The 26,354-nt window shown below is 47.3% G+C and overlaps 1 protein-coding gene across 4 annotated transcripts in view; it reads right to left on the bottom strand.

Annotated features, from left to right (window-relative positions):
- The window catches only part of LOC147625912 (ABC transporter G family member 11-like), a 56,945-nt gene that overhangs the window by 4,308 nt on the left and 26,283 nt on the right, over positions 1–26,354 (bottom strand). For 2 of the 4 annotated variants that reach the window (XM_086817447.1, XM_086817448.1), the window contains 5 exons: positions 26,173–26,344; positions 14,725–14,838; positions 14,500–14,628; positions 14,110–14,304; positions 10,497–10,583 (listed from right to left, as the gene is read on the bottom strand). In XM_086817447.1, the coding sequence (XP_086673573.1) occupies positions 10,497–10,583; positions 14,110–14,304; positions 14,500–14,628; positions 14,725–14,838; positions 26,173–26,344 (697 nt within the window). The remainder of the gene's footprint in view (positions 1–10,496; positions 10,584–14,109; positions 14,305–14,499; positions 14,629–14,724; positions 14,839–26,172; positions 26,345–26,354) is intronic. The other 2 variants (XM_086817449.1, XM_086817450.1) reach the window with 2 other exon arrangements.

Below are 26,354 nucleotides of genomic sequence, written 5' to 3'. Positions count from 1 at the left end.
CACAGATGCGGCTCGGCAGGCAGCCTCCGGGAGACCTGCTCAGTCCACAGAGACCTCTGACAGCCACAGCAGCATGCCCCGAGACCGACGCAGTAGCAAACACAGCCTCAGCATCATTGGGTTCCACTGAGGAACAGCTTTGCTCTCCTCCACGAGGAGACCCCAGCGTAGACTGAGAATCAGGAGATGCCAGTGCCCCCCCCCCCCCCCCCTTCACCTCCACCCCCCCCCCCCCCCCCCCCCGTCCCCCCCTCCCGCCTCGCTTCCACCCTCACCTCCTCCCGTTCCCGCTCCCGCATTTTCAACGTCTCCTTCCCCACCCCATTCTCCCCCCCCCCTCCTCCCCCTCCGCTCGCGTCAGCTCCCCGGGAGGCACTAGCAGCGCCCTGGCGCTCACCTGTAGTCCGGCGGGCACTGAGCACCGACCTTGCTCATGTACCGCAGAGGAGACCTACCATGCCGATTCGTGCTTCACGGATATCCTCTATCCGCAGTCGGCTGAGAAGTCTCGACACTAGACAGCGCTCGAAGGCTTTCGACTACTCCTTTACACGCCTATTTGGAGCGGAGCGCCGCCATGAGCCAGCACCTATCAGAGCTCATGTGGTGATACTTGCGGCCCGAGGGGAGGAGGCACTTGATTCAGTGGTGGCCTTCTCCTTCCCTCTTTGCGGCACTAGCGACTGGGAGTGGACTCTGGATCTTGCTATTAGTATTTTGCAGACGCATGCAGTTGAGTTTTCTCACCATGTGAGCGATTTGGAGATTACAGACATGGTAGGCCGACTCTGGGAGTTGGCACATTTCTTTGATACCAAGAGTGCGGATGCCTCCAGGAATCGACACTTGGTGGTTCGCATAGTGGCAGACCTAGCGCGAGACCCTGGCTATGTATGCATACATGAGGATTCTTTCTCAAAGCGTGAGGCAGTCGCTATGGGACAGCCATTGGCCCGTGGTCCGAGACTCTTGCAGCACACTGGGTGGGCAAATTCGTAGTCGCTCGGATGGGGATTACTCTCCATCCAAGCCGCTTGCGAAGGCCTGCCGTATGGCTAAGACAGTGTTAGAAACATGGTGAGCTAGACTAAAGTTGGAAACTGAAGTGAGAGAAGACAAAGACACACTGAGATACTTCCATTGATGTGACCCCTTGAATAGGGGGAAAGTACAAGAGCTGAGCATGAGTGCATATGGGATAAATCCCTAAGTGCCACATACACTGAGATGACCAAGACTAAAAGTACTCCTAGTGAGCACTTAGTTCCAACACCCTCCTTCAGTGATACTAGGAGGACATGACTGACAAGATGACAGATGACAAAGATAGATAGTAAGGCAAGATGAAGAGACTGATGAGACTGATGACTAGACAGACAGACAAGCCAAGATAAAATGACTAAGACTGAAAGACAGAACATAAGACAAGATCCTAAGACACCCCTCCTCAAGTGAAATACTCATATGGGTCCACAAGGGTAGGGACAAGAGTGGATCATAGACAGACAGAGAGAGAGACAATCAGCCAGTAGAGTGGTCCCACAGAGAGAGAGACTGTCAGATAGACATGAGAGAGTCTGACAAATAGAAGATAAATGGGGACATTGACAGAAAATGCCAAGAGAATGTGGGTAGCTAATCCACAAAAGAGAGGCATATAGACTGATAGACAGAGTGTCAAAGACATATGACTGTAAGATCACACAAGATAGACACATAGACAAAGAGACTGACTGATTGTAGATAATCCCTCCTCAAGGGCAATCCTCCTGCTAGAGTGGGTAATGCAGGGGTGCCTCTTGGATAGGGACAAAGATAAGTCCATGTAGACATGACATTACCCCATGATCTACATCATTGGTGATCAATGGTGGTAGATAGCATGAAAGCATAGACAAATATGAGAGAGATGGGAAGGTCTTACCATATTTGGCAGTGTCTAATCCCGTACAAAGATAGAGTGTAGACTGAAGAAGATAGATGAGAGGTTAACTTAGCATGAAAAGAGAGCATATGAATGACTAAGATAAAATGAAAGCATCATTCCTCCACTTTTGAAAACGCAGGTCTGCTGGACAGCATTTGGGGCCACTTCATTTTGTGGCAGCCTTCCAAATGGTATGTCTAGCTAACCTGCAAGACTAATCGGAAAAATAGAATCGTAGTGAGGATTGAAGAGTTCGATCAAAATAGAGCCTTGTTGGGGAAGCTTATTGTTCGGGGGCTGCTTCCAGGCGCGCTGAGCCTTGGAAGGAGCTTCTTTTTCAGCGGCTGCGGGCTACAGCTCCCCCAGCAAGGGGCACTTGGGCACCAAAGATACGGTGGATCTTCATAGAGATGAGGAGGACAGGCCTCAGTAGAGGATGGGAGGACAGATTTGCTTGTGCATCCTGCGAGCTTGGGATTTGCTGAGACCGGGGCATTCTCAGAGACCTCCCACTTGTGATGAGGAGTGGGCCAGACAGCCGCTCATCTGGAGCCCCACGGTACGCACAGAGCAGGGTCATATGCTGGGTTCTCGGCCTCGTCTAGCCTGGAGACCATTGGCAGCAAGCCCAGCACGCAGTTTTGGAGATTGGCAGGCCTTTTGCAGTCTCCCGGAGGAGATCCAGGCGGAGAGGCTAAATCTATGCGTCCCCCGAGGCCACAGAGATCACCTTTTTCCAGTACACTGTTCGGTTGGGGAGGCATATTTTGACTGCGAGGAGGATGGTCTCTCCAGCTGCATTGGAGCATTGGCGGCTACAGGGACTCTCACAGGAGTTCCTCGAGGATTTTTGGACCAGGCTCTGGGCTGGCAGATAGGCACGCAGGATCTCGGCTTTCCAGTGGCTAGTTGCCCATGGGGGCTCTGCAGTTGGCACCTGGCTTGTCTACAGTGGCCTTCCGCCGGCCTGCGAACGATGCGGCCACCCATTGGAGACAGCGACATTGCCTATGGGACTGTCCATAGGCGCAGCAGATTTGGCTGAGGATTTTGTGCATTTTTGGCCCCCTCTCTCCAGAGGGAATGTATACATGGGGAGCCGCGGCTTGGTCGACTTCGTCAGGGCTAGCTATGGGATACGAGACGGAGCAGGCGAGCCAGGTCATCAGATTCATTGGGGGCCAGCCTCGCCTTGTTCCTTCACCGGATTTCTCGACAGCCGGCTGGACACAGGAGAGGGATTTACGATGGGAGCTCCTCAGCAACCTCACCATATGGTTCACCTGGAGAGCCCGTTGTTTCAGGGCTTTTGAAGGGAGACTGGAGCCACCAGCAGAGGCTGTTCGGGCTATCTGGCAGGAGTTGATGCACACCCTGCGAGGACAGTATGACCGCATCCCCGGGGCGACTCGGATCGAATGATCTTGCGACGCCAGGCTTTCCACACCACTTGACGCAGCGGCCCTTTCTATACTCTACACGCGGGTACCCCGCGCTGGCACTACAGGCCACCTGTTTGGATTTTCCCCCCTCCTATTGTATGATATAGCCTCTCAGTTTATTTGTACTTTTCTGCACCTAGGGAGAGTCTCCCTAGCTGCCTTGATTGGTCTCTGCTCTGCCTTCTTATGAGCAGGAGAGGGTTTGTAGTCCATTGGGCTTTTTTATAACTAATGAAAGGATCTTTTCATGAAAAAAAAAATTGAGCAGCCAAGTGTGGATAGAGTTACTCGGTTATTGTGTGAACACTTAGTTGGATGTTACTATTAGGGTTAGTAGAGTTGGTAGCCAACTCACCAACAATCCACTACTATATAAATAGGAGTCTAGGCCTTAGTCATATTCATTCATTGATCAGTTTGTCAGTATCTCTATTCAGCATTGTGTATACTTCATGTTAGTCCATAGAAACACAATTCTCCGTTTCAGGGGACCCCATCCGTTTCCATGGCTGTTTCACATTTCCCAAGTGATATTGTCACAAGAAACGGCCGTTTCCACCCCTAAAAACTCGTTTCCCCGTTTCCATTCCTGGAATGTTTCCATTTCCGTTGCTGGTGACTATGGCAAGAACAGGCCAGCCGCTAAGTGTCCCGGATGGTGGAGATCCCTTCGCAAGGCCCACGGCGCCGACCAACAGCCTCATCGGCGCCCACTCCTCACCCCCTGCAGCCGCTCCCCGGATGCCTATGCAATGAAAAGTACGGACCCTAGCAGGTCCTGCAGGAGCCCACCGGGCAGTAGTGGCGGAACCCTTGCAGGTGCCATCACCATCATCATGGTAGGCACTGTGGGGACCACACCCCCATGGACACGACTCCTGAGGTAACGGTTCCAACATCAAACCATTACTACAAGCATCTATCCTGGAAACACACCACCCCACACCCCCTCCTTCCTTCGCAAGCAGCACCAATTGGAGCCCTCCCCTTCACAGCAGGCCCAGCGGCTGTCCCACAGGCAGCTGGGCAGGCCCATTCTCACCCACCCCCATCCGCCCCTTTTTCTTCACAAGCAACTCCTATGGAGCCCTCCCCATCACTTCCAGCCTCTCCTCTCCCTCCTGTTCCCGCAGCTTCATCCACCGTGACTCCCCTTCCACAAGTAGCATCATTATCCCCCCCGCCCCTTCTCATCAGGGTGCTAGCCACCCGCGTGCAACCTTAGATCCTCCTCAGCCTCGTTGCAACCCTCTCCCCTGAATCCAAGGGTGCTCCCCCTCACATCGGACATCCAGTGGACGCCTTCTTCAGATGCCTTCCACTAGATGCCACTTCTTTAGCGGAGCTGGTGGGAGTCTGTATGGTTCTTCGCCACTCCCGACCCTCTCACTGTTTGCATGGCTGTTTTTGTCAGAATACACAGCGGAGATGATGACCAGATCTGGGAACACGAGCAAAACACAATGCAGAAAATAACAGCACAAGAGAGAGAGAGATAGAGGCGTGTAACTCTGCTCTATATACACAAAAAGAATCCCGGAATGATACAAAACTGGCAAGGGGTGTGGGGCCATTTTATATGGCCCCCATAGTGCAGTCGGCCTGCTCTAGGACAGCCGACAGGACACCAGAGGAGCCCACGACCTGCAAACAGCAGTCGGCCAGAATAAAAGGTCCACGATGTGAACACAAACGTGCTGATGCAGTCGGCCAGCAACTGGGTCCTCCTGCCATCACAGGGCAGCCACCCATGCCAAGAAAAATAAAGAAAAATGGGGGAAAAATACGGGGAGTGAGGAAAAATGAGAAAACACCTACAAGGACAGGCACACCCACGACAAAGGCCCTGGTGTCAACATAAAGACAGGAGATGACTTCTAACAGTTTTCTCCTCCCCCTGGTGTGGTTCCCAAGGAGGAGTGGTAATGTAACTTGGTGTAGGGCACCCTCACAAGTAAGGCCATCAACTTCTCGCATTCCATGGGAGATCTCAGGATCCCGTAGGCCATAGAACCTTGAGATGGCTTTGTCAACATCTCAGATAAAGCTTGAGCCCTTCGTGGCATCAGCCCCCCAGGTCCACCTGTTCATCTTCTTCCACCTCAGCTTTGCTGCCAAGAGGGGGGTCTTCAAATACATTCACAGTGATGCAATCCACCCTGGCAAGAAGGCCCGCACCAACACAAGAACGAAGGGGACCTTCATGTCTACCCACATCTGAACTCACCTGGAGCGATTTCAACCTAAGACAAACTATGATTACTCCCCATCCAAACCAGCCCCAAAATCCTCCCACGCCCAAGAGAGATCATCAAGAGCCTGCAACCTTTCCCCATAGCCATGCGGATCGTCTTGGAACGTCAATGGCCTTGGGTTTGCATTCAGCCCAAGATGGTAGTGCATGAGTGTTGGAATTAATCTCCCTCATCGTGGGCTGACACCTGGCAGTTTGTCCTTCTATACCATACGCTGTCGTGGCCGCTCCCTTGCGCATATAAATGGGTGAGGAGGTAGAGGAGACTAGTATCCCCCGTGCATGTTTTGGGGGACCTGGTCCTCCTAAGGGTGCCTAGGCAGGCAGGCATGGGGACCCCGGAACACAGCCCATCTCCTCAAAATCCAACAGTGGTATCAGAGCACGTTCGTGGGTTCTGTCCAAGGCTTTGGCTGCACGTGTTGGTGTCTGTGTGATCTTGGCGGCTCATTCGTCTAGTTGGTGTAGGACCTTCGTGTGTTCTTGTGCTCATCACACCAGGCAGCAGCTCCTAAGTCCTTGCCTGGTGGTGCCATGGGCATTATCGCTCTGTAAAATAGATGTTGGTTCTGACTGCATAGGCACAATGTCCCCATATTGATGGTCGTCAAAGTTCGATAAAGGGGGTCTTGGAATTAATCTCCCACGTCCTCGTGGGCTGACACATGGCAGCTTATCCTTCTATCTGTGGTTGTTTCCCTTGTGCATATAAAGGGGTGAGGAGGTAGAGGAGACCAGTATACTCCATGCATGTTTTGGGGGAGCTGGTCCTCCTCAGGGTGGCTAGGCAGCCGGGCATAGGACCCACCACGCAGCCTGTCTCGTCAAAATCCAACGGTGAGGAACTCCAATGAGCCCTTGTAGGGGGGAAGGTTGACATCCGCATGATTCAGGAGCATCACTTGACTGCAGCACTGTGGTCATAGCCATGCTTTCTAATGTCCAGATTTTTGTCTTTTGGGAAACCAGGGAGGGATGTGTATCTCCATCAACCGCCAGCTCCTCTCCCACGTGCTTCATTCCGACATTATCATCCCTAGTCACACACAATGGATTGTTCTTTCTCGTGGGGAGAACCGTGTGTGTCTCCACAACATCTACACCCCCAACATGGCACTCCACACGGCTTACTTTTGACACGGTGTGTGGTGGCTAGGTGATGGCCTCTACTACACCACCAACAAACACACAAGAAGAAAAAGAAAAGGGATCAGAACTGGTGGACACCAAGATCCCAGCTCCAAGGGCACCAATCAGACCTACATCTGTCCTTAGCCCTCTAGCTGACACTTTCGGACACCAATACACACCTCAGCACTCTCCAATCTGACCCAACTGACTCCCACAGCTGTCCTCTCAAGTCAGCTCTCACCTCCAAAAGCTCTAACCTTCTACCTATAAGCCTCAGCTGACCTTAGCTGACTCACAGCTGACCAAAACAACTTCCAACTGACACAAAACTGATCAGATTCTTATTGTAACCTGATTCGGAAGCCGATTGCTGATCCCAATCAGAAACCTGTCTGCCTGACTCCCGGAATGTCCTCCAACGTCAGCAAACTTCACAAGCTTGCTTCAGAGCTTCACTAATCCCACCTACACTCCTTGGCTGACTCCTTACTGGCCTTCTGACTTAGTTGGACACCTTATCCACCACAAACTGAATCAATTGATTCCTCTAAATGTCCTCCCAAGTCAGCCCAAGCCTCCTACAACCCTAATCTTTACTTCTCACAACACAGCTAACCTCCTCTGACCTGAATACACCTCACCGGGCACATAGCTGAACAACTGACTCCGAAATCCTCCTCTAGTCCCCAGTCAGATAAACGTCCTCCAGGATCTCCAACCTTCCTCTAACATCCTCTAGACTCAAGATCTCACCCTCAGTACCTCTCTGAACCAATCAGCTACTCTCTATTGACACCCTGCTGACTCAGATCTGACCTCGGTGACAGCTGATTCAGCTGACTCAAAACTCTTCACCCCAGTGTCCTCTGACACCACTATACTCTCAGACACCTCATAACTCACCAAGACCCACCACAACAAACCCTCAGCTGACAGCAACTGACTGCCTACTGACTTTGAGACATCCTCAACCCACAACTCAAACCTGACTGCTGACTACTGACAATCCTCTGACTATCAAACCAAATCCCAAAAAGGTTCCTCTCAACTCAGAAAGACCATTTCTCATCTTCTACACACAACTAATAAGATATTATGTCGAACTGACTCAGTCTGACTCTCGATTTGTACTCACAAGTGTTCCTCGTCCATAATCTCAATCAAAACAACACAAGTAAGGCATCATGGCACAAAATCTCATCAATTCACACACAACTTCAAACTCCACACACTCCATTCTTCATTGAAACAAAAACCAAGCAGTCTCAACATCCTTGAGAAAAAGAAGAAAACACAGAAAACTTTAGGGAGCCTCCACTGATAGGCCTCAGCAAGAGCTCTTCACTGCAACATCTTCATCCATGACTTGAATCTTCATAGAAATCAGCATCCAGCTGACACTCAGCAACTACAGTTGAGGAATTCTGGTCTGGACCAAGTCACTAACAGAGGAGCTACACATAGAACCTAGGGGACACACCTCCTAGTCCATCTTCTGATCTTCAGCTCTTCCTCTGCTCTGATCCAATCAAATCTCTCACACTGTACTATTTTCTGTGACCTTCAGCATCTGCAGGATCTCCAGCGTGCAGCCTTCAAACAAGAAGGCAGACCTGCACGAGTCCACCCAACTGTAGTCTTCTCTTTGGTGGTCTCTCTCGCCACCGCTCTTCTCTTCTCCCTTGGTTTTTTTGAAAACCTTCCCAAATTCCCTTCATAAGCCTGTCGCCGCCTTGTTTTTCTCTAGAATGTTGTGCAGCCCAGTTCTTACAATCGCCCATGCTGTTTCTTTTCTCGTCCTCGCACCTGCGCAAATTCTCTTGGCTGCCACGCCATCTTAGCCACCTTGGACTCACCATACACTATCATATTTACACTTCTTCTATCTATACATCATATTTAGGAGGGGCTCAGGATTTTCCTCGCAACGGCCTTCCCCAAGCAGATTACTGGTGTGTTGAGGAAGGACTACAACACGATAGAGGCTTTGGAGGGTCGTCGTGGTGGCAGCACTGACAACAAAGTAGCAGGGATAGGGGGCACTGCTTGGGAGGAGCTGCTCTTTGTACCAAGGGGTCAGGAGTCAGAGCACTTGCCAAAGTTTGGCAGGCAGCGACATTGTGATCTCATGAAGGCTGTCCTACAGGCGGCTTTCAATGAGGCCATATGGACCAGCACCCTCCCTGAGAGGCTAGCAGGTCTCATTCATTTGATCCCCATAGAGGGGCGGCGATAGGCTTGAGTTGCATGACAATGGTGCCCCATCACTCTCCTTGGCAGAGCCTACAAAATTCTCGCAAAGTTAGTCAGCCTCTGCCTTCGGCCCCATCACTTTGGGAAAAACAAATCCTTTGACAGGGAGAGCTGTAGAGATGGTACCCTTTGGTCTCACTACTGTAACCCAGATTGGGAAAAACAAATCCTTTGACAGGGAGAACTGTAGAGATGGTACCCTTTGGTCTCACTACTGTAACCCAGAAATATGCACTTTGTGGCCTTATCATCAAACTTGCCTCTCATCACTTGAGGCACATGTGCATATGCAAGACAACCAAACACCCTAGAGGAGTCCACTTTGGATTTCCTGTCATACCAAGCCTTATAAGGCATAATAGTCTTTATGACTTTGGTAGGGCTCCTGTTCAACACATGAGCAGCACAATAATTGCCTTCATCCAAAACTTGGGGGGGTATCCTTTATCCTTCACCATACACTGTGCCATCTCCATGAGGGATCTATTCTTTCTCTCTACAACAACATTTTGTTGTGGTGTACATGGCACCGTACATTGATTCCTTATGCCCTTTTGTGACAAGTATGTCTTGAAGGCGTCACACATATACTCCCCCCCTCTATATGAACGAAGTGTCTGCACTTTACATCCTGTCTCATTTTCAGCCATGGCAACATAATGCTGAAAGCACATGAAGACCTCATATTTTGCCTTAGTGGGGTAAACCCATGCAAATTTGGAATAGTCATCAATAAATGTCACAAAGTACAGATGCTTTCCCAAGGAAAGTGTCTGCATGGGACCACATACATCACCATGAATGAGCTGCGATTTCTTGACAGCTCTCTTACTCAACCTGATTAGTTTGCTTTGATTATGCAGAAACCCCAAATGCTGAAATGTGCAGGTGCAGCAAGTACAACTGGTGCAGCAGGTATGGGTAGTTATAGGCCATCCAAAGGGTCCAGCTGCAAGTGCAGGTGCCGGTTCAACAGCAGGTACAGTAGTGCTCATATGGCAGTGCCAACCATACGGACTGGTATTGTACAGACTATGGCAATGGTGATCTGTACGGTGGTGCAGCTGACATGGCACGACAGTACAGCGGTGGTCATACAGAATGCTGACATGGCACAACTGTGCGGCCAAGTATGGCCTCACAAGGTTGGGTTAGACATAACTGGATGAGCAACATGATGCTGAATGTATTAGAATGATGAGGTTATGTGTACACAAGTAAAAATAAATAAAATGTTGTCCATAGGGTGTCCTTCACCACTTGGTGGTCACGGGAAGAAAACCCTTCAATATAGAAGGTAAAAAGTGCCCCTTATAAGCCCATGTTCACACCTAGCACTACCACTATGAGTTTTCTTACAATGCTGATACTTGATTATGAAGCGAAAACTTTCACTTATCCTTGGGTGCAGCAAGTGAACCAAAGTAGGAAAGCATTGCATGCATAAGGAGGGAAGAGCAAGCAAACAAAAGAAGTTGGATATATGTACCTCCGTGTCACGATAGAAGAATGGAATTCCTCCAACTGTTATATATACAAGAATTTCAAACACGAGAAAAAGGCAAGATGCCCTTTCCTGCAAGCAGTATAAAGCTTCAGCAAACAGTTATAAGATATGATCTCATCACAGCAAGTTAATGATAATCCAAAATGCAAGCGTTGCAGAAACTTTTGACAAAAAGGTGCTTTGAAAGATTCGAAATTTCATTTAATACAAGGCTAAGCATTGGTTTTAAGGCCATTCCATGTGCCAACAGATGAGAGTCCTGTGTTATTTGTGGGTAGCCGCCCGGCACATGGACAGCTCAGGGATCTTTTGCAAGCAAGCCTTATCAGCGGGCGAGCCTGGAAAGATCACTGAGTTTGATTCACCTGCATCATGGAACAGAGTCATGCAGCTAAGCCCCGTTGCACTGCACATGGCCTAGGCCATCTTTGCGAGGTGGCAGCACGGCTTCGACCTAGTGTCCGACCCTCTAGGGCTGGCGTCTCAGGCTTTCCCGTGACAATCTACTTTCCTGGTCTCAGGAAGGAATACCTTCCCCTCCTCCCGGTGATAGGTGGTGTTATCCAGAGAGTGATGGAATCCCCTCCCACCACCGCTTCAGTTCTAGCCTGGACGGCAGGGATGCCCTCACCTCGTACATATGGTGGCATGGCTACTGTTTCAAGCACGGAGTACTCGGCCTGGGAGGACTTGATTCTGGTTTGAGGGGAGAAGACTCTTGGCATTCCGAGAGCAGGAGAGGAGCATCCGTCGGAGCCTAGATTCCTTGCAGTGGACTTTGGTAGCGGATTCTCCGCATTTTCACTATGGACAGGGCCCCCTCCCACACAGTTACTTGCGGCACAGTTGCTTGGGCCACTGAGACCGAGACCACTATGTCATATGAGGAGGGTGGGAGACTTGCCCTGTAGGTCTCTCATCACTGTATTTCTGCAGTGCCAGTTCCAGCTCCAACCACCAACCATTGGACTCTGGGCTCCAACCAAAGATGGGAGATTTGCAGCACTACTGTTGCATGGCACATTTGGAGAGCTTGCTACAGGCGAGGCCATCAAGGGCACCCTCACCCCACTAGTGGAGACCATCGGAGCATCTAGCTTGATATCATTCATACCCTCCGCGGACAGTGGGGGAAGCTTCGGGGTAACCCTGACAGTGTGTGTGGAAGCACCGGAAGGCCTTCTTGAGGATTTGGCATCACGGTTCCTGTCTTATTGATAGTGGTGGTGAGCCCACTTGGCACTATAGATCAACTGTGTGGTTGTCCCTCCCCCCCCCCAAAAAAAAAATAAAATAAAATAAAATGTATGAGATAGTCTTCTCCTCCCAGAGCGGCCTGCCCCCTTTTCAGTCTCTTGATTCTTGCTCCCCTTTATGAAGCTGAGTTTGTACTTAGCCATTATGGCTGTTTTGCTCAGTAAAAGAAGATCTTCTTCCCGTTTAAAAAAACCCTCTAGACTACTAGTTGTGAATTGCCACAGCTTTGTACATCACATCTTGCTGGTGCTTCTCACAGTCATGTGTTGGGAAACTTTGATAATCCATATGCAATTACTTTATGCCACACTTGTGATTCCAAAGCCAGGTTGCTTTGGAAGACTCATTCTTCCTAAACATGAGAGCTTGAGAACCATAGACCTGCAAATGCAAAGCAGAGCACTCTTGCGACCAAACTTGAAGTCTATGGTCTTCACCCAAATGATGAGCCTTTAGAAAGCCTCCTCTTTTTCTTTCTTTGCAAGAAAATGAACTTCTATAAAGTACAACCAAATTATTAAAAAAGAAAGATCCTATCATACAAAATCATGCAGAAAAGAAGTGAGGCTGTCATAAACAGTCTGGAGGGTGGGAATGCCATGACGGCCTTGTGCCTGTATATGTGAAAAGAAGAGCATGGACCCACTCTCTCAAAGGAAGCTCTCCTAGCCACCGTGGTTCATGAGGAGGTCAATGCATAGACGCTGGTATTTCCTCGAGGGTGATAGGTTGAGGGCCCCCTCTGTGAAACCAAAATGGCCGTGTCTGAATCTGCTTCCTTGTGCAGAAACTGAGGACCTGACTGTGTAAGCCATGACAAAGATCCCCAAGTGCTGTAGCAAGTCCCTTTCCTAATCCTCCCAACCAAGCGTGCGATGTGTTGTGAAATCTTCTGGCCTCTCTGCAACCTCATATCAAATGCTGAGTTGGACTCTAAAGCCATGGTGTATTATGGGCATCTAGGATCTGCACCAAAGGTCTGCCTCCAAGTGTTAATAGGGAGTCCACCGTGCTGGAAGAACTAGAAGAACATGGAGATCTGTAGGAGAGCCTCCTCACACATCAGCTTAAGCAATGCACTCGAAGGAGGTGTGGAGACTGGAAGCCTAGCCTGAGATGGGTTTTTACACATGCAGACATCAGCATGCCAGCCTGTGATTTTTTGGTCTATATAATCAGATCTTGGCACAGATTGAGTTGTGGACTAAAGCAGTTCTTCCTGGCTATACTCAGTGGGATAAGTCCATTTGGGATGAGTATGGATAGTGTCTACCCATAGAATCCTCTTATGTGCTCCTCTGATGTGTACAGTAAGCATCTTCTTTTGGTGGCCTTGTGAGGCCTTTGAGTAGCATCGGAGTAGCTATGTAGGAGAAAATTCCATCTTAACCACTGCATATAACCACAGAGTCTTATCATTCCTCACTTTCAAGGATCTTCATCAAGCTCCTATCTAAAGAAGGAGACATTTCATTTTCTCTGTGACGGTGAGTAGAGATTGATCATTGGGGTAATAGGACCTGCAGAAGCCCATTGTTTACGTGGAGCATTTAACTGTCAAGATTAATGGTCAAAATGGGGAGCACAAATATGTAGATCGATCCCCATTGACGACTCTCCCCCCAAATGCACACACACACACAAGTGTGATGTGCATACACACACAGTTTGTGGTTCATGGCAGATGATTCCATCATCCTTGTTAGAGATTCACAATGGGATCCAAGGAACCAGAGATGGACTGATACTCAGAGGAACTTCCCTCCAATGTGACTATGCTGCCAAAAACAAATGCTTGGTTCAACTCAGATCCTCCAATTTGGTATTGTCAAGGCACCCGCATCATCACATTCCACAGCTCCACAGATTTCTTTTCAAGGAGACATGAAAGCTCTGCAGAAGCTGGCAGGTCACGATATGTTTTTAGCTGCTAGCTCACAGTGCAACACAATCTACCCCTGGATGCCCCAGATGCAGTTTTTCCCCAAAAAGTCCATTCAGCATGGCATTTAAGAAGCCTATAAAGCATGGCACTGGATCTCATTGCTCATGTTCCATATCTGAAAAGAGGCAATTAATCTCAACAAGAGAACAATTGCCTGGCTCGTGGAGGACGGGCCTCGGATCTTTTATGAGGAGACCTGTATGGATCATGCCATCAACGGGGGAAAAGCACAGTATAGATTATTCACTTATATCTGTTACCAGAGCCACCATTCAAATCGCAAGAGTCTGCAATGGATTGGGAGCTTGGCTGCATGGCACAAGTGGCAGGCTTCGCAGTATGACATTGTTGTGTTCAGTTTTTTAAGAAAATGAATTACGCAGTTATACCTACCTGAATTGAGTTTATCGAGTGGTCCATATTAAAGAAAATAGTCCCAATCATAAGCATTGCCAGTATGGACAGCATCAACCGTGTCCAATAGTGGCCTAAGTCCCTTGCTATCCTCAAGAAAAAACGATATGTCAGTGACGCTGTCTGAGTAGCGAAGGTTGCATGGCTACCTAAGTGCACCAAGACTGCACCTTTCTGCGAAAAAAAAAACAAGGATCATCATATAGTGTAGGTATCCTAGTATGATCTTGTATAACAGAAGCCACATACCACAATTGTCATGTACCCATGGTTGCACTGTGATACTGTAAATCACAATATTCACCTTGGCAAGGTATTAGTTCCTACTAGTGGAGAAATGCAAGCCTCTCATGAGTTCACACAGTTTACCTTGGAGGAGATTTCGCTGATCTTTGCCCCCATTCTTGTACATACGTCCGAGTTTTCATACACAGCCACTAAAGTTTTCTGAATGTTTTCAGGAACCTCGACTCCCAAACCATCAACTTTCTCCAGGTCCTGCAGGAGTTAACAAGGGCATAACCCACTTTCTTTTACACAATGATAGCTGCATAAAGTGAGTTGAAGTTACAACACATATGTTGTTTACTTTACCTGCAGAAGTTGCATGGATGCATTTATTTCTTTATAATCTGCACTCTGTAACTGCAAAAAGTAACTGATTGGGTTCTGCTCCATTGGGCTGTGCAAACCACTCCTTGTGAAGTGCTGTATTTGTAGATACACAAATAACATTAAAGCACAAAGAATACGGTCAGATTCATCAGTCATTCATAAAATTCAGAGACGCTGAATGAAAGCCTGTATCCAAGACATTAAATTCATAGTTATTGGCCATATGCTTGTGGTGGGAATTTGTTAGCGATAAAAGTCAGTCACGGTTTCAAATGTCAAGAGTGATACAAGCATAGAGACTTATCTTTATGTGTTACACCCCCATGAGGAAGGACATTTTACATAAGCAAACAAACCCCACATGTGCGCACACACTGTGCGTGTGCATGCATGCACAGACGTTGCATCCTTGGACTACCCAGAGTTTGTGAGTACCTAAAGTCAGTAGAGATGCACATTAAGAGGCAGCAGTATCCTAAGCATGGAAACCTAGACTCGGGGGTTCAGATTCATCCTAAAGGGTTAGGTTACACACTTTTAAACTGGCAAAGACACTTAGTAGTGCTGGCAGAGGATCTTACTTATTGGCCAAATGCTTGTGGTGGGAATTTGTTAGCAACAAAACTTGGTCACGGTTTCAGATGTCAAGAGTGATACAAGCATAGAAACTTATCTCTGTGTGTTAACACCCCCCCCCCCTCCCCCCCCAAAAAAAAAGGATTTCTATCATGAGGAAGGACATATTTTATACACAAAGACAAAGCCTACATGCACGAACACTGCATGTGTGCATGCATGCACAAATGTTACATCCTTGGACTAGTAAGCCAATTGTGTGCATTCTTCTACCCTGATTGCTCAGAGATGAGCTTGTTCAGTTCTACCGTTGGGTGGTGAGCTGTGGTGTCATACGTTCTAATTCTTCCATCAGAAAGGAATCTTGCAGCTATGGTGTTGAGTGATCCTCCAGAGAGTGATGATGTGAAAAAGGATTCTGATTAAGCTCTAGACCGTTTCAACAGTGTCTGGGATTTGAAAAGCTTGCTACCTAGCTCCAACTCTAACGCTCCTACAAATATCCACCGGGAAGGACATCAACTCAGAGCTTCTTTAACCCATGTTGGACTCTACATATTGATTTTAAATCCTCATTATTATCTTTTGAAAGGGGAAAAGAAATCCGTTTAGAATCTTTGATTGGACTTCCAAATTCTCGAGCAATACGGTAAAAGTGTTATTGAAAGGCATAGAGTCAAGGATGTAGGCACTGCAAAGATAATAGTGTGATCCTTGGAATAAACTAAATATCATGTATTAGTAGTGTGATAAATCCCTTGAGTATATTGGAAGTTGGCAATGGTTAAAGTCCTAAGATCAATGTCCAAGACTTTTTAATATAAGCTTTTTTGAGTGAAACATGTTATACCTTGGAGTGGATACATTTCCGAGTAGAATATCTCCATTTATTGTTTTTTTTCCCGTTTTGGGTTGCCATGGAGATTGTATACAAGGCAAAAAGTCTCAGGTATTGATGTCAAGATATAAGAATCTAATTGGAATATATCCTTTGAAAGAGAAAATGATGAGTGAAATTGGGTTTTTCCATTTGGAGTGGATACACTAAAGTGGATGATAATATAATGTACTAGTAGTGAGTATATGCTGAAAAGGAGACATCCTTTGCATATCGTGAACCCGATGCGACTCACCCTAGGTACAGAACCTAGTTTATCATACAATCAATTAGCTTTATGGCTGATAAATTTGTGTAGGTATTATGTTGAGATCAATGCAATCTAGCACAGAACCCAATTAAAAACTACCTTAGTTTGTCCACAAGAGCTCACAACCATAAGTTTGGGTAGTGCTATTGGGAAATACATTAACAATGTATGTGGTACACTTCATTAGTCATAAATTTGTTACAACACCCCAGGAATGTATATATAAGTAGAGGTAACTTCTTGGGCAGGTTTCTTTAGAGGACTACTTGTTGTGTAAGACAAGCAAACGATAACTCTATTTTGAGCTGATGACCGTCTTGTTGCATGAGTGCTTTGGGGTAGTAATTGAGTATGTTTGGTGTTTCTAAAGATCTGGGATCTTATGAGACAGAAGTCTTTTTCTAGAGCACGCATATGATTGAACTACGAAGAATTCTTGGGCTATTCATGAGGACAATAATAATTTTAAAGGGAGAGCAATGTTACATCCATGGACTAATTGGACTTGATAGCTAACTACAGTTAGTGGGATGCACATTCGGATTTCATAAGGACATATGCCCACACTCTAGGTTTTGGATTAATTCTAGAGGATTAGGTTTTTTTCTCTGGGTGGCAGATCCTTCTAGTAGTAAATTTTTTCTCTGCCTGTAGGTGCATCATATGTGCCGGCCCCAAGGCAAGTCCTGCCCAAAGGCGATTCTTCCTGGGGTGCTCAAGCCACGCGAGGCACCATCGGGGGAAGCACCAGCTGGGACTTGAACCTAAGACTTCTCGGTCTTCAGTAACTGCACCTAACCGCTGACCACAACTCCCTTGGCCCTAGAGCGTTAGGTTGTGACAATAATTAACTAAGGTTAGAGAAAAGCTATAAAAAGAGTAGAAAAGCTAAGAATTAGCACATAACTGCTCTTATTGGCATGGTTTTGCCTATACAAGTAGGTTATTGGCTTTATTTTACACTTCTACAATGGCAAAGGCACTGCTAGCGACACTTCAGATATCACCCAATAGGGATCATTCACAATATGGGATGCAGACAGTCTCTCTGTTTTGGTTAGCTGATCATGAGGCTTTCTCAAACCCAATTGCTCAAGGGTGAGCTTGCTAGCTTGGGTGACTCAAACCGGCCCCAATCTCTCCTACAAGGAGGCAGCAGGAGTAGGCTCTCCGCCTCTCTTACTGCAGGATTGATAGTGTATCCTCTCCCAACAGATCGTTAGAGCCCTGGTCTCCCGGGAGTGGTCAGAGATGGGAGATCATCAACAGCGTATCTGCAAGGCGTATATGGTGGGCCAGTTTGCAGCAAGACCATTGCCGGGATTTGAAAGTCGTTGCGACATGGAGTTTTGTGACGATACGCGGGAATTGGCTTGAGAAGGTTTGGACTTTTTCAGAGCAGAGAGTGCATAGAAGTGACAGAGGCTCTTGTAGGATGATTGGTGCCCTAGGATTCCTTGCTGCAGCTCTGTTGGAACTTGGGCCAGTCCAAGGCCTTTCTCAGTGAGTCTTGCTGTGGTTGAAGATGAAGGTCTGCAGAGTCCTTTGTAGCTGTTTCTTATGAGCTTTGAAGATGAAGGCATTGTACCCCTCTTGTTTCTTGGCGTTCTTTTTTATGCCTTAATCCCCACGTCTCAGGGCTCCAGTAAATATATGTCCAAACAACTCTAATCCTCGTACTCCATGACACGAGAGAGGGGCCTGAAACTATCTCGGAACAGGCAATGAAATCTCCCTCCCATCTCATACTAGGGCAGGCATCAAAACGAGTAGTGCTCCTATATCTCCACCTCTTCAGTCATGCAAATCCTGCAGGTCCGTGCCTCTCACAGGATGCCCTCTGCTGCTCTGCCAGCATCAATCCGTAAGCGGTGTGATGAAACTCTCAGCTGACCAATGGCAAACCGTATGAAATGAGACATATGCCCCTGTAAGTATGTGGCTCCCTCAATGAAACCACCCTCCAAGATATACAAAAAATATTATCTATAAAACTGTAATTTCGTGGGGAGCTCCCAGCAGGACAGCCATGTCCTGCTAGGGTGGAGAGCTATTGGATGAGGTGGTTGATCTCCTGCCGAGAGAGTGCGGAAGATAAGGAGGTGAGGCTGTGCTGAAAGGGACGGAGTTTCCCCACCCGAAACCCGTGTCGGGAAGTCTGGGAATACCATGATCGACGATGTCCCTCTTGGTCTGACTGCATCGAGCAACCAGGACTCCAAGCCTAATCAGAGGAGGCAGCCATCCTCTAGTGTGTATAGCGATGTATAAATGTGAACGTCTGAAATCAGGCATATGTCACTAAGGTAAACAATCTCATGTAAGACCAACTGTTTGCTCCGAATCTTGAGGGACAACATCATGATCTGCAGCCTCTCTATCTTCTTCCACCCCTCATCTCTCAGGTCTGGTCCCCAAAAGGGGGGCCCATAGAGTGCTTACAGGTGTACCAAGGTATCCAAAATCCATGCCTTGGTCCGAGGTTCTGAAAAGTGAGCCTGGAAACACTACCTCTCCAAGTGAGCCAAGGATTCATACCCTGTGGAAACTCTCTGGCTTTGGAAAGTATACACTGGAGCAGAGTCTTTGAGGAACCACTAGCATTATTGGAACCTCGAATGGCTTATTTTCTATCCACCAAAGGTATTTGATATGTACATGATGTTATAGAGGCGAATGGATAGGTTCTCAGCTTTCCTCAAGCAAATCGTCAATGTGATTTGGGCATGCATCAGAGACCAATATGGCAAGAGATTATGCAGATAATGCAGTCTATACCTGTTCCGCCGCTTAATGCACAAAACAAGTTGATGGATTGGAAATTAGATAGACAGATACCTGTGAATGGACAAGTTCTCAGCTTTCCTCAAGCAAATCGTCAATATGATTTGGGCATGCATCACAGACCAATATGGCAAGAGATTCTGCAGATAATGCAATCTATACAACTTGTTCTGCCGCTTAATGCACAAAACAGGTTGATGGATTGGAAATTAGATAGGCACATGCCTGGCTATAAGCCTCTCTCATTTGATCAGTTGGCTATAGCCAGAGCATATAAGTTGATTATTTCTCCCCCATGGATTGCTCAGCATGCTTATCAACTTTGGTGGATATCTAAGCGATTGCATTGGAGGAAAACATTCCTTAATAGAATTTGACTTCATACTACAGACGAGCTATTAGTTTTAGATTGTCTCTTCATACATATACCTTGAGGTAAATTTCACAGGACCCATTTTCTCTATGAGGCCAGTTGGAAAGGCATGGCCACATTCTTGCCAGACCAATGCAAGTGTGAGGATCTGTTTCCAATCCTAAATAAGCCAGGTGAAATATGGACTACTAGGTATTTTACCATCAAAAAGTCCAAGAACAATGTCCATTGCAAATGCCAAGTTTTGCATATTTGCACATAAGGTGGCTAGCATAATTGCCTGTGGCTGTTTTTGTCGGAAAATCAGCAATCATAGTGGCTTTTCTAGCCAACGCATGATAATGTGTGTTGTGAATATTCAAACCACCGTGCATCTTAGGCATACAAACAAGTTCATATTTTAATAGCCTGAGCACCATTTTATTAGTTGTAGTTCTCCATAGACATTCCAAAGCTCTTGACATGAAATTGTCAATATCTTTTTTGGTCCAAACTAAAAGAGGCAAGTAGAACTGAACATAGTTCATAAGAATGGATTGAACAATCCGGAGTCAAACATGCAAAGGCCTTGTGGAAAGCTTCCAATAATCCAATTTGTGATTCAATTTCTGTAAACCCAGCATGTCTTATCCTTAAGGGAAACCAACCAACCTATGGGATAGCCCAGATGTCTAATAATCTGATTTGATGATAAGATTTGTCCTGGCCACAATATCTCATGCCAAGAGTATGCATTCAGCAGAAGCAGTTAAGATTTTGCAAAGTTAACATAATCTTGCAGCCAAGCCAAAAAAAAACAATGCATCCAAAAGTGCTTTCACTTTAGCAGGGCTATGTTTAGGAAAAAAGGAGTCGTCATCGATATATGCTTGTGCAAGAAACTGTGAGCCACCACACATTGCTAGGCCATGGAGATTGCCATTTGCAACCATCTTGTCCATATACAAGAGCATAGAATGGGTAGCAATTGCATATAACAGTGAACTAAGTGGGCAGGAGGAGACCCGTGGTGGGTGAAGAAAGTGGCCAAAGTGAAATGGGAATTTTGCTGCCTTCCCACTGAGCTTGGAGGTCCCCCGGACAGTCTCTGCTGGTGGCTCCAGTCTGCCCTCAAAGGCCCTAAAACACCGGGCTCTCCAGGTGAGCCAGATGGTGAGGCTGCTGAGGAGCTCCCATCGTAGATCCCTCTCCTGTATCCAGCTGGCAGACGAGAAATCCAGTAAAGGAACAAGGCAAGGCTGGCCCCTAATGAATCTGATGGCCTGGTTGTCCTGCTCCGTCTCATAGCCCATAGCAGGCCCTGACGAAGTCGACCAAGCAGCAGCACCCCACGTATACATGCCCTCTGGAGAGAGGCGGGGCCAGAATGCGCAGCATCCGCAGCCAAATCTGCTACGCCTAAGGACAGTCCCATAGGCAATGTCTCTGTGTCTCCAAAGGGTGGCCGCATCGGACGCAGGCCGCCGAAAGACCACTGTAGACAAGCCAGGTGCCAACTGCAGAGCCCCTGTGGTGGGCAACCAGCCACTGGAAAGTCGAGATCCTGCGTGCCTGTCGACTAGGCCAGAGCCTGGTCCAAAAATCCTCCAGGAACTCCTGTGAGAGTCCCTGTAGCCGCCAATGCTCCGATGCAGCTAGAGAGACCATCCTCCGCGCCGTCAAAATATGTCTCCCCAACCGAACAATGAACTGGAAAAAGGTGATCTCTGTGGCCTCGGGGGATGCATAAGGATCATGCCACTCGTACTCGCCAGGGTCCCCCTAGAGCCAGGCCAAGAGGCACGCAGCATATGCCCATATGCGCCATCAAGCAACCACGATAACGTATATAGTGTGCGCCGCCAAGGCCCTGTACATTCCATGAGATGATCCTCATGGATGACCTGCTGAGGTGGAGGCTGTCTCAGCCGTACGGCGGGCCTTCGCAAGCGGCTTGGATGGAGAATAGTCCCCATCCGAGCGGCTACGAATCTGCCCACCCGGTGTGCTGCAAGAATCTCGGATCAGGCGCCAGTGGCTGTGTCCCATGGCGACTGCCTCCCGCTCAGACAGAGCAACCTCGTGTATGCATACATATCCAGGGTCGCGTGCTAAGTCTGCCACTATGCGAACCACCAAATGTCGAATCCCGGAGGCATTCACACTCCCGGTATCAAAGAAAAAATGAGCCAACTCCCATAGTCGGCCTATCACGTCTGTCACCTCCAGATCGCTCACATGGTGAGAAAACTCAACTGCCTGAGTCTTCAAAATGCTAAGAGCGAGATCCAGAGTCCACTCCCGGACGCTAGGGCCACAGAGAGGGAATGAGAAGGCCACCACTGAATCAAGTGCCTCCTCCCCTCGGGCCGGAGGTATCACTACATGAACTCTGATGGGTGCTCGCTCATGGGGGCCCTCCGCTCCAAAAAGCCGTGTGAAGGAGTAATCAAAAGCCTCCGAGCGTTGTCTAGTGTCGAGACGACTCAGCCGACTGCGGATATAGGATATCCGTGAAGCCCGAATCCGCATGGTAAGTCTACTCTGCGGTGCTCGAGCAAGGTCGGTGCTCAGTGTCCGCCGGACTGCAGGTGACCGCCAGGGAATTGCCAGGGCCTCCCGGGGCGCTGAGGCGAGCGGGGGGGGAGGAGGGGGGGGGGGGGGAGGGGGTGGAGAAGGAGCCGCTACCAAAACCGGAGCGGGAACGGGAGGAGGCGAAGGTGGAAGCGAGGCGGGAGGGGGGGACGGGGGAGGGGGGGGTGGGGGCGAAGGAGGGGGTGTTGGCATCTCCTGGTCCTCAGTCGACGCTGGGGTCTCCTCCTGGAGGGGAGCAAAGCTGTTCCTCACGGGAACCCAATGATGCTGAGACTGTGGCTGCTGCTGCATCGGTCTCTGGGCGTGCTGTTGTGGCTGTCTCCCTCGACGGCGCCCCTGTCAGGCTGCCACTCCGAGGTCTCTGTGGGCTGAGCAGGTGTCCCGGAGGCTGCCTGCCCAGCCGCATCTGTGGGCGGGCCATCGGGGGCCTGCTGCTGCGGTGAAGGTCGGGGTCTCCTGCGAGGGCAGGCCTTGGCCATGTGGCCGACCTGCCTACAGATAAAACACTGGTTCGGGAGCCCCGAAAACTGCACTCTCTGATCAATCCATCCCCCCCCCCCCTATCCTAGGTAGCTGAATGACCTTCGGAAGGGAGGAGATGTCAGGAACCAAAACTCTGACTGAAGGTAGCCCAGCTGTTCTAGCCACCACTGAAGTTGCTGTGGGGCCAGTCTCAAGCACCAAGCCCACCAATGCTCCTAGCCTAGAAAGGAGCGGAAGGTACTGACAGCGGAGTCCAGGGAAGCAAACTGTAACATGAAATAGGCGCTCTCCTTGCTCGGCCGCTGCTGGGTCAAAGCCATGCTGCCAAGGTCTGAAGAATGCCCGAGCGCCCCTTTCTATCCAAGATTGATTCATAATGAGTAAAAGAGAGTCTGCAAGTTGATCCCAAAATTGCCAAAAAAAAAAAATCTACTATCAAACCATCCCAACCACGGGATTTCCATCTTCCCAAGATTTAACCACCTTATTCAATTCACATTCCGTAAAAGGCATTTCCAATTGATCAGCTTTCTCGTGATCCATAATCGCATGAACATGAGACAACAATTTTGTTGGGGCTTGCATCATAGTATGAGACATTTGATCCAGAGCAGCAAAAACGTGACGAAAATGAGATACGCATTCAAATTCCAATTAATACAAGTTTTGAGTCCATTCACCATTAGATTTTTGTGTTTTGGTAATACATTTGCTTAACTCTAGCTGCATGCAAGCTTTTAAAGAAAGATTTCGAAGAATGTCCCTTATCCAGAAGAGGTTTTTGTCTAGACCTGACTTGCCGTTTATGCAACTTCCTTTGGTCATTGTTTGCCATCATGTGCTTAGCATGCTTTGAACACTCTTCTCCTTCATGAGAAAGAGTACATGTTTGTCTTACTTGGCCTTAAGAAGCTGTTGTCTTTCTATGCCCATATACCATTTTGCATATTCTTTGATGGCAGTTTGCATGCGATGTGCAAAATGATACCAAGCAATATCTATGTCTTCATAGATCTCAGCCTGAAGAACATCAACATTTGCAATCATATCTTCATACTGTTGATGAGAAAGATATCTAATATTTACCAAACAAAGTCGCTTAACAAGCAACTGGACATCATCAAGTGTGAGATCAAAATCCAACCCCAGCCATACAGGTGTGGTCAGCAAGCTATAATGTATGATCCACCCACATTTGGCAAGGAAGGGGATCAACATGGCCAGCATGTAACAGATACCATCTTTCTAGTCTCACTCTATAACCTGTAAACAAATTATGATGAAAAGTGCAGCCCTTTTTGTGAGGACAAACAGCCTTCCATATATCCATAATGTTCATGCTTCTAGTTACATTCTGCCAGCTAACCATTTCCATAGCTATCATTGAGTGGTTCCACGAGTATTATGATTTATCATCTCGGGAAGGAGAGTTGTTGAAGTCTCCACACAGAAAAGCATTTGTCAACCAAGGATAAGTGGCAATTTTATCCCATAAAAGAGCTCTCTCGGCACAGATCATGAGAGCATAAAATGCACCAATCTCACAAATCCACCCATTTAGCAAACATTGAACAATAAGCAATCTTCCACGCCATCATTATAAGCTACAACAAGATTCAGTTCATGTCCTACACCCTTTTTTTTAAATTGTGAAACCACTGCTTCATTTGAATGTCCCAAGTTGGGACAGCTACTACTCCAATATCAGAAACGGTGGAAAAACACTTCCAGGTGTTGAGAGGAAAGATCTCCAAGGTCAAAAGAATCTTGGAGTGAGAGGTAAAGAGACCTAAAAAAAGGAAAGCATATGATCTCCTCATGGCAGAAAATCACCTCATTTCAAGCATGGTCCAAGAAAGGAAAACCATGTAATCTAGCAAAGGCAAAGAAAGGCGGCCGAACATCCAGAAGAATTTCCCGAAGTTGTTGTTCGGAAACCGCAATCCCAAGTGCCCTGACAGTCTGTCCAAGAGAGCACGAGAAGAGGAGCATCCCCATAACAAATGAATAATTGTCTCAACGATGAGAACACCTCTTACAAGAGGCAAGTGCAATGTGTCTCTTAGCTAATAAGGTGCCAACCTGGAATGCACTCACAATGCACGTCCACAAGAAAAGTCGTCGTTTGAGAGGCAATTTTCTCTTCACGCACACTTTTTTTCTTTGTAAAAGGCTATGTTATGTTGCTCCACTATACAAAGGAAGAAGTTCACAAAGAAGAGGCAGACTTCTTAAAGAGCAGGCACAGCAGCTAAAAGCACCAAAAAAACAAAGCCAACTGGCCATCATCTATTTGATCCAGGTGGATGGAATCAAACCAAGACTAACGCAAGGATTGACGAAAGTAAGGATAGCATTCAATCCTTACAAAATGAAAAACCAACTGATTTCTTGCATGCCAAATTGTCCATAAATCCCAATATCTAGTCCAGATTAGAAAGGGTTGAGAATGATCCATTGTGGAAGACCATCTGCCAAAGATCCAAAAAAAACTAGAGAAGGAATACCCTGGAAACCTGAGCCGAAGAAAATGAGAATTTGGCAAAGGCAACTTTTGGTCTACGGACAAGACCAAAGAAGATGCATCATTGTTTCCTTTATGCAAGGGCAAGAAGGACATTTCGGTGCAGCTGTCCGTCTTTTTTCAAGAAGTTCTCCAACTGGGAGCACTCCCAACAAGCATCGCCATAAAAACAACTACATTTGAGTGGCAATTTACTATGCCAAATTTTCTTTAGGTTTTGTTTCCACACACACACACAACGAGAAAGTTAGTTCTATTAACGTTCACAAAAGACCAGAGGGTCGATATGATCAAAAAATCGCACTGTATATGAAGTGACTTAACTATGGAAAAAACGTTTTAAAGAACCCAACTAGAGCTGAAAGGAAAACCAGCCATGTAAGGCTCAAAGGATTTATGGGACCCAAAAAAAAGGTGTCACAATAATCCATGAAATCACTAGCTCATGGAAAAGAAAACAAACTAGCTACCTATACAATGAGATGATCATGTGACTAGAGAGGTAGAAGGTAGCCATAAGGCCAACACACGTATAATAGATATAATAGCGTCTAAGACCAAAGGGCCTTTGAGACCAAAGCTGTTCCAATACATCCTTGAAGTAACTGTGTCATGGAATAAAGATAAAACAATCTATCTAAATATATATATATTCACAAAAATGACAATGTTACAATGAATCCATGTAGCAGCTGAAACATGTAGCGAAAAAAGCTGCCAAGCTAAAAGAAAGAGAGGCCCTCTATCTGGCCATTAGGTATCAATGTGTCTCCTCTGCCGTTGTGACCTTTTTGATATTCTTGTGGTAGATATTATCACTCTGTAGCTTTCCTCTTATCATTTTTTATTGTTTTAACATAACCTAAAATGTCTTCAGCGCAAAAAAGGCAATGGTTAATTTTCATTTACAGCATCCACCTTTTTTCTTTGTAAGAGATTTAGCATGTGGACCTTGGTTCACACACCTCTGCTGCACAGCACGTCTCACCAAAATATACAGTTCTCCCACTGCCTAGGATCAGCAGATAATCAAAGAGTTCGAACATATTCTCGTTGAGTTCACGGAAGCAAGCTATAACAGTCCTCCCTTCTCGTGCCAATAGCTTCACTTTTGTCATGTACAAGAGTGCTGCAGAGCTGCAAAAAT

The sequence above is a fragment of the Cibotium barometz genome, chromosome 23, assembly GCF_041138505.1.
Source record: "Cibotium barometz isolate CiBa-2024 chromosome 23, ASM4113850v1, whole genome shotgun sequence".
Taxonomy (NCBI): Eukaryota; Viridiplantae; Streptophyta; class Polypodiopsida; order Cyatheales; family Cibotiaceae; genus Cibotium; species Cibotium barometz.
This window is presented reverse-complemented; position numbering and strand designations above follow the sequence as displayed.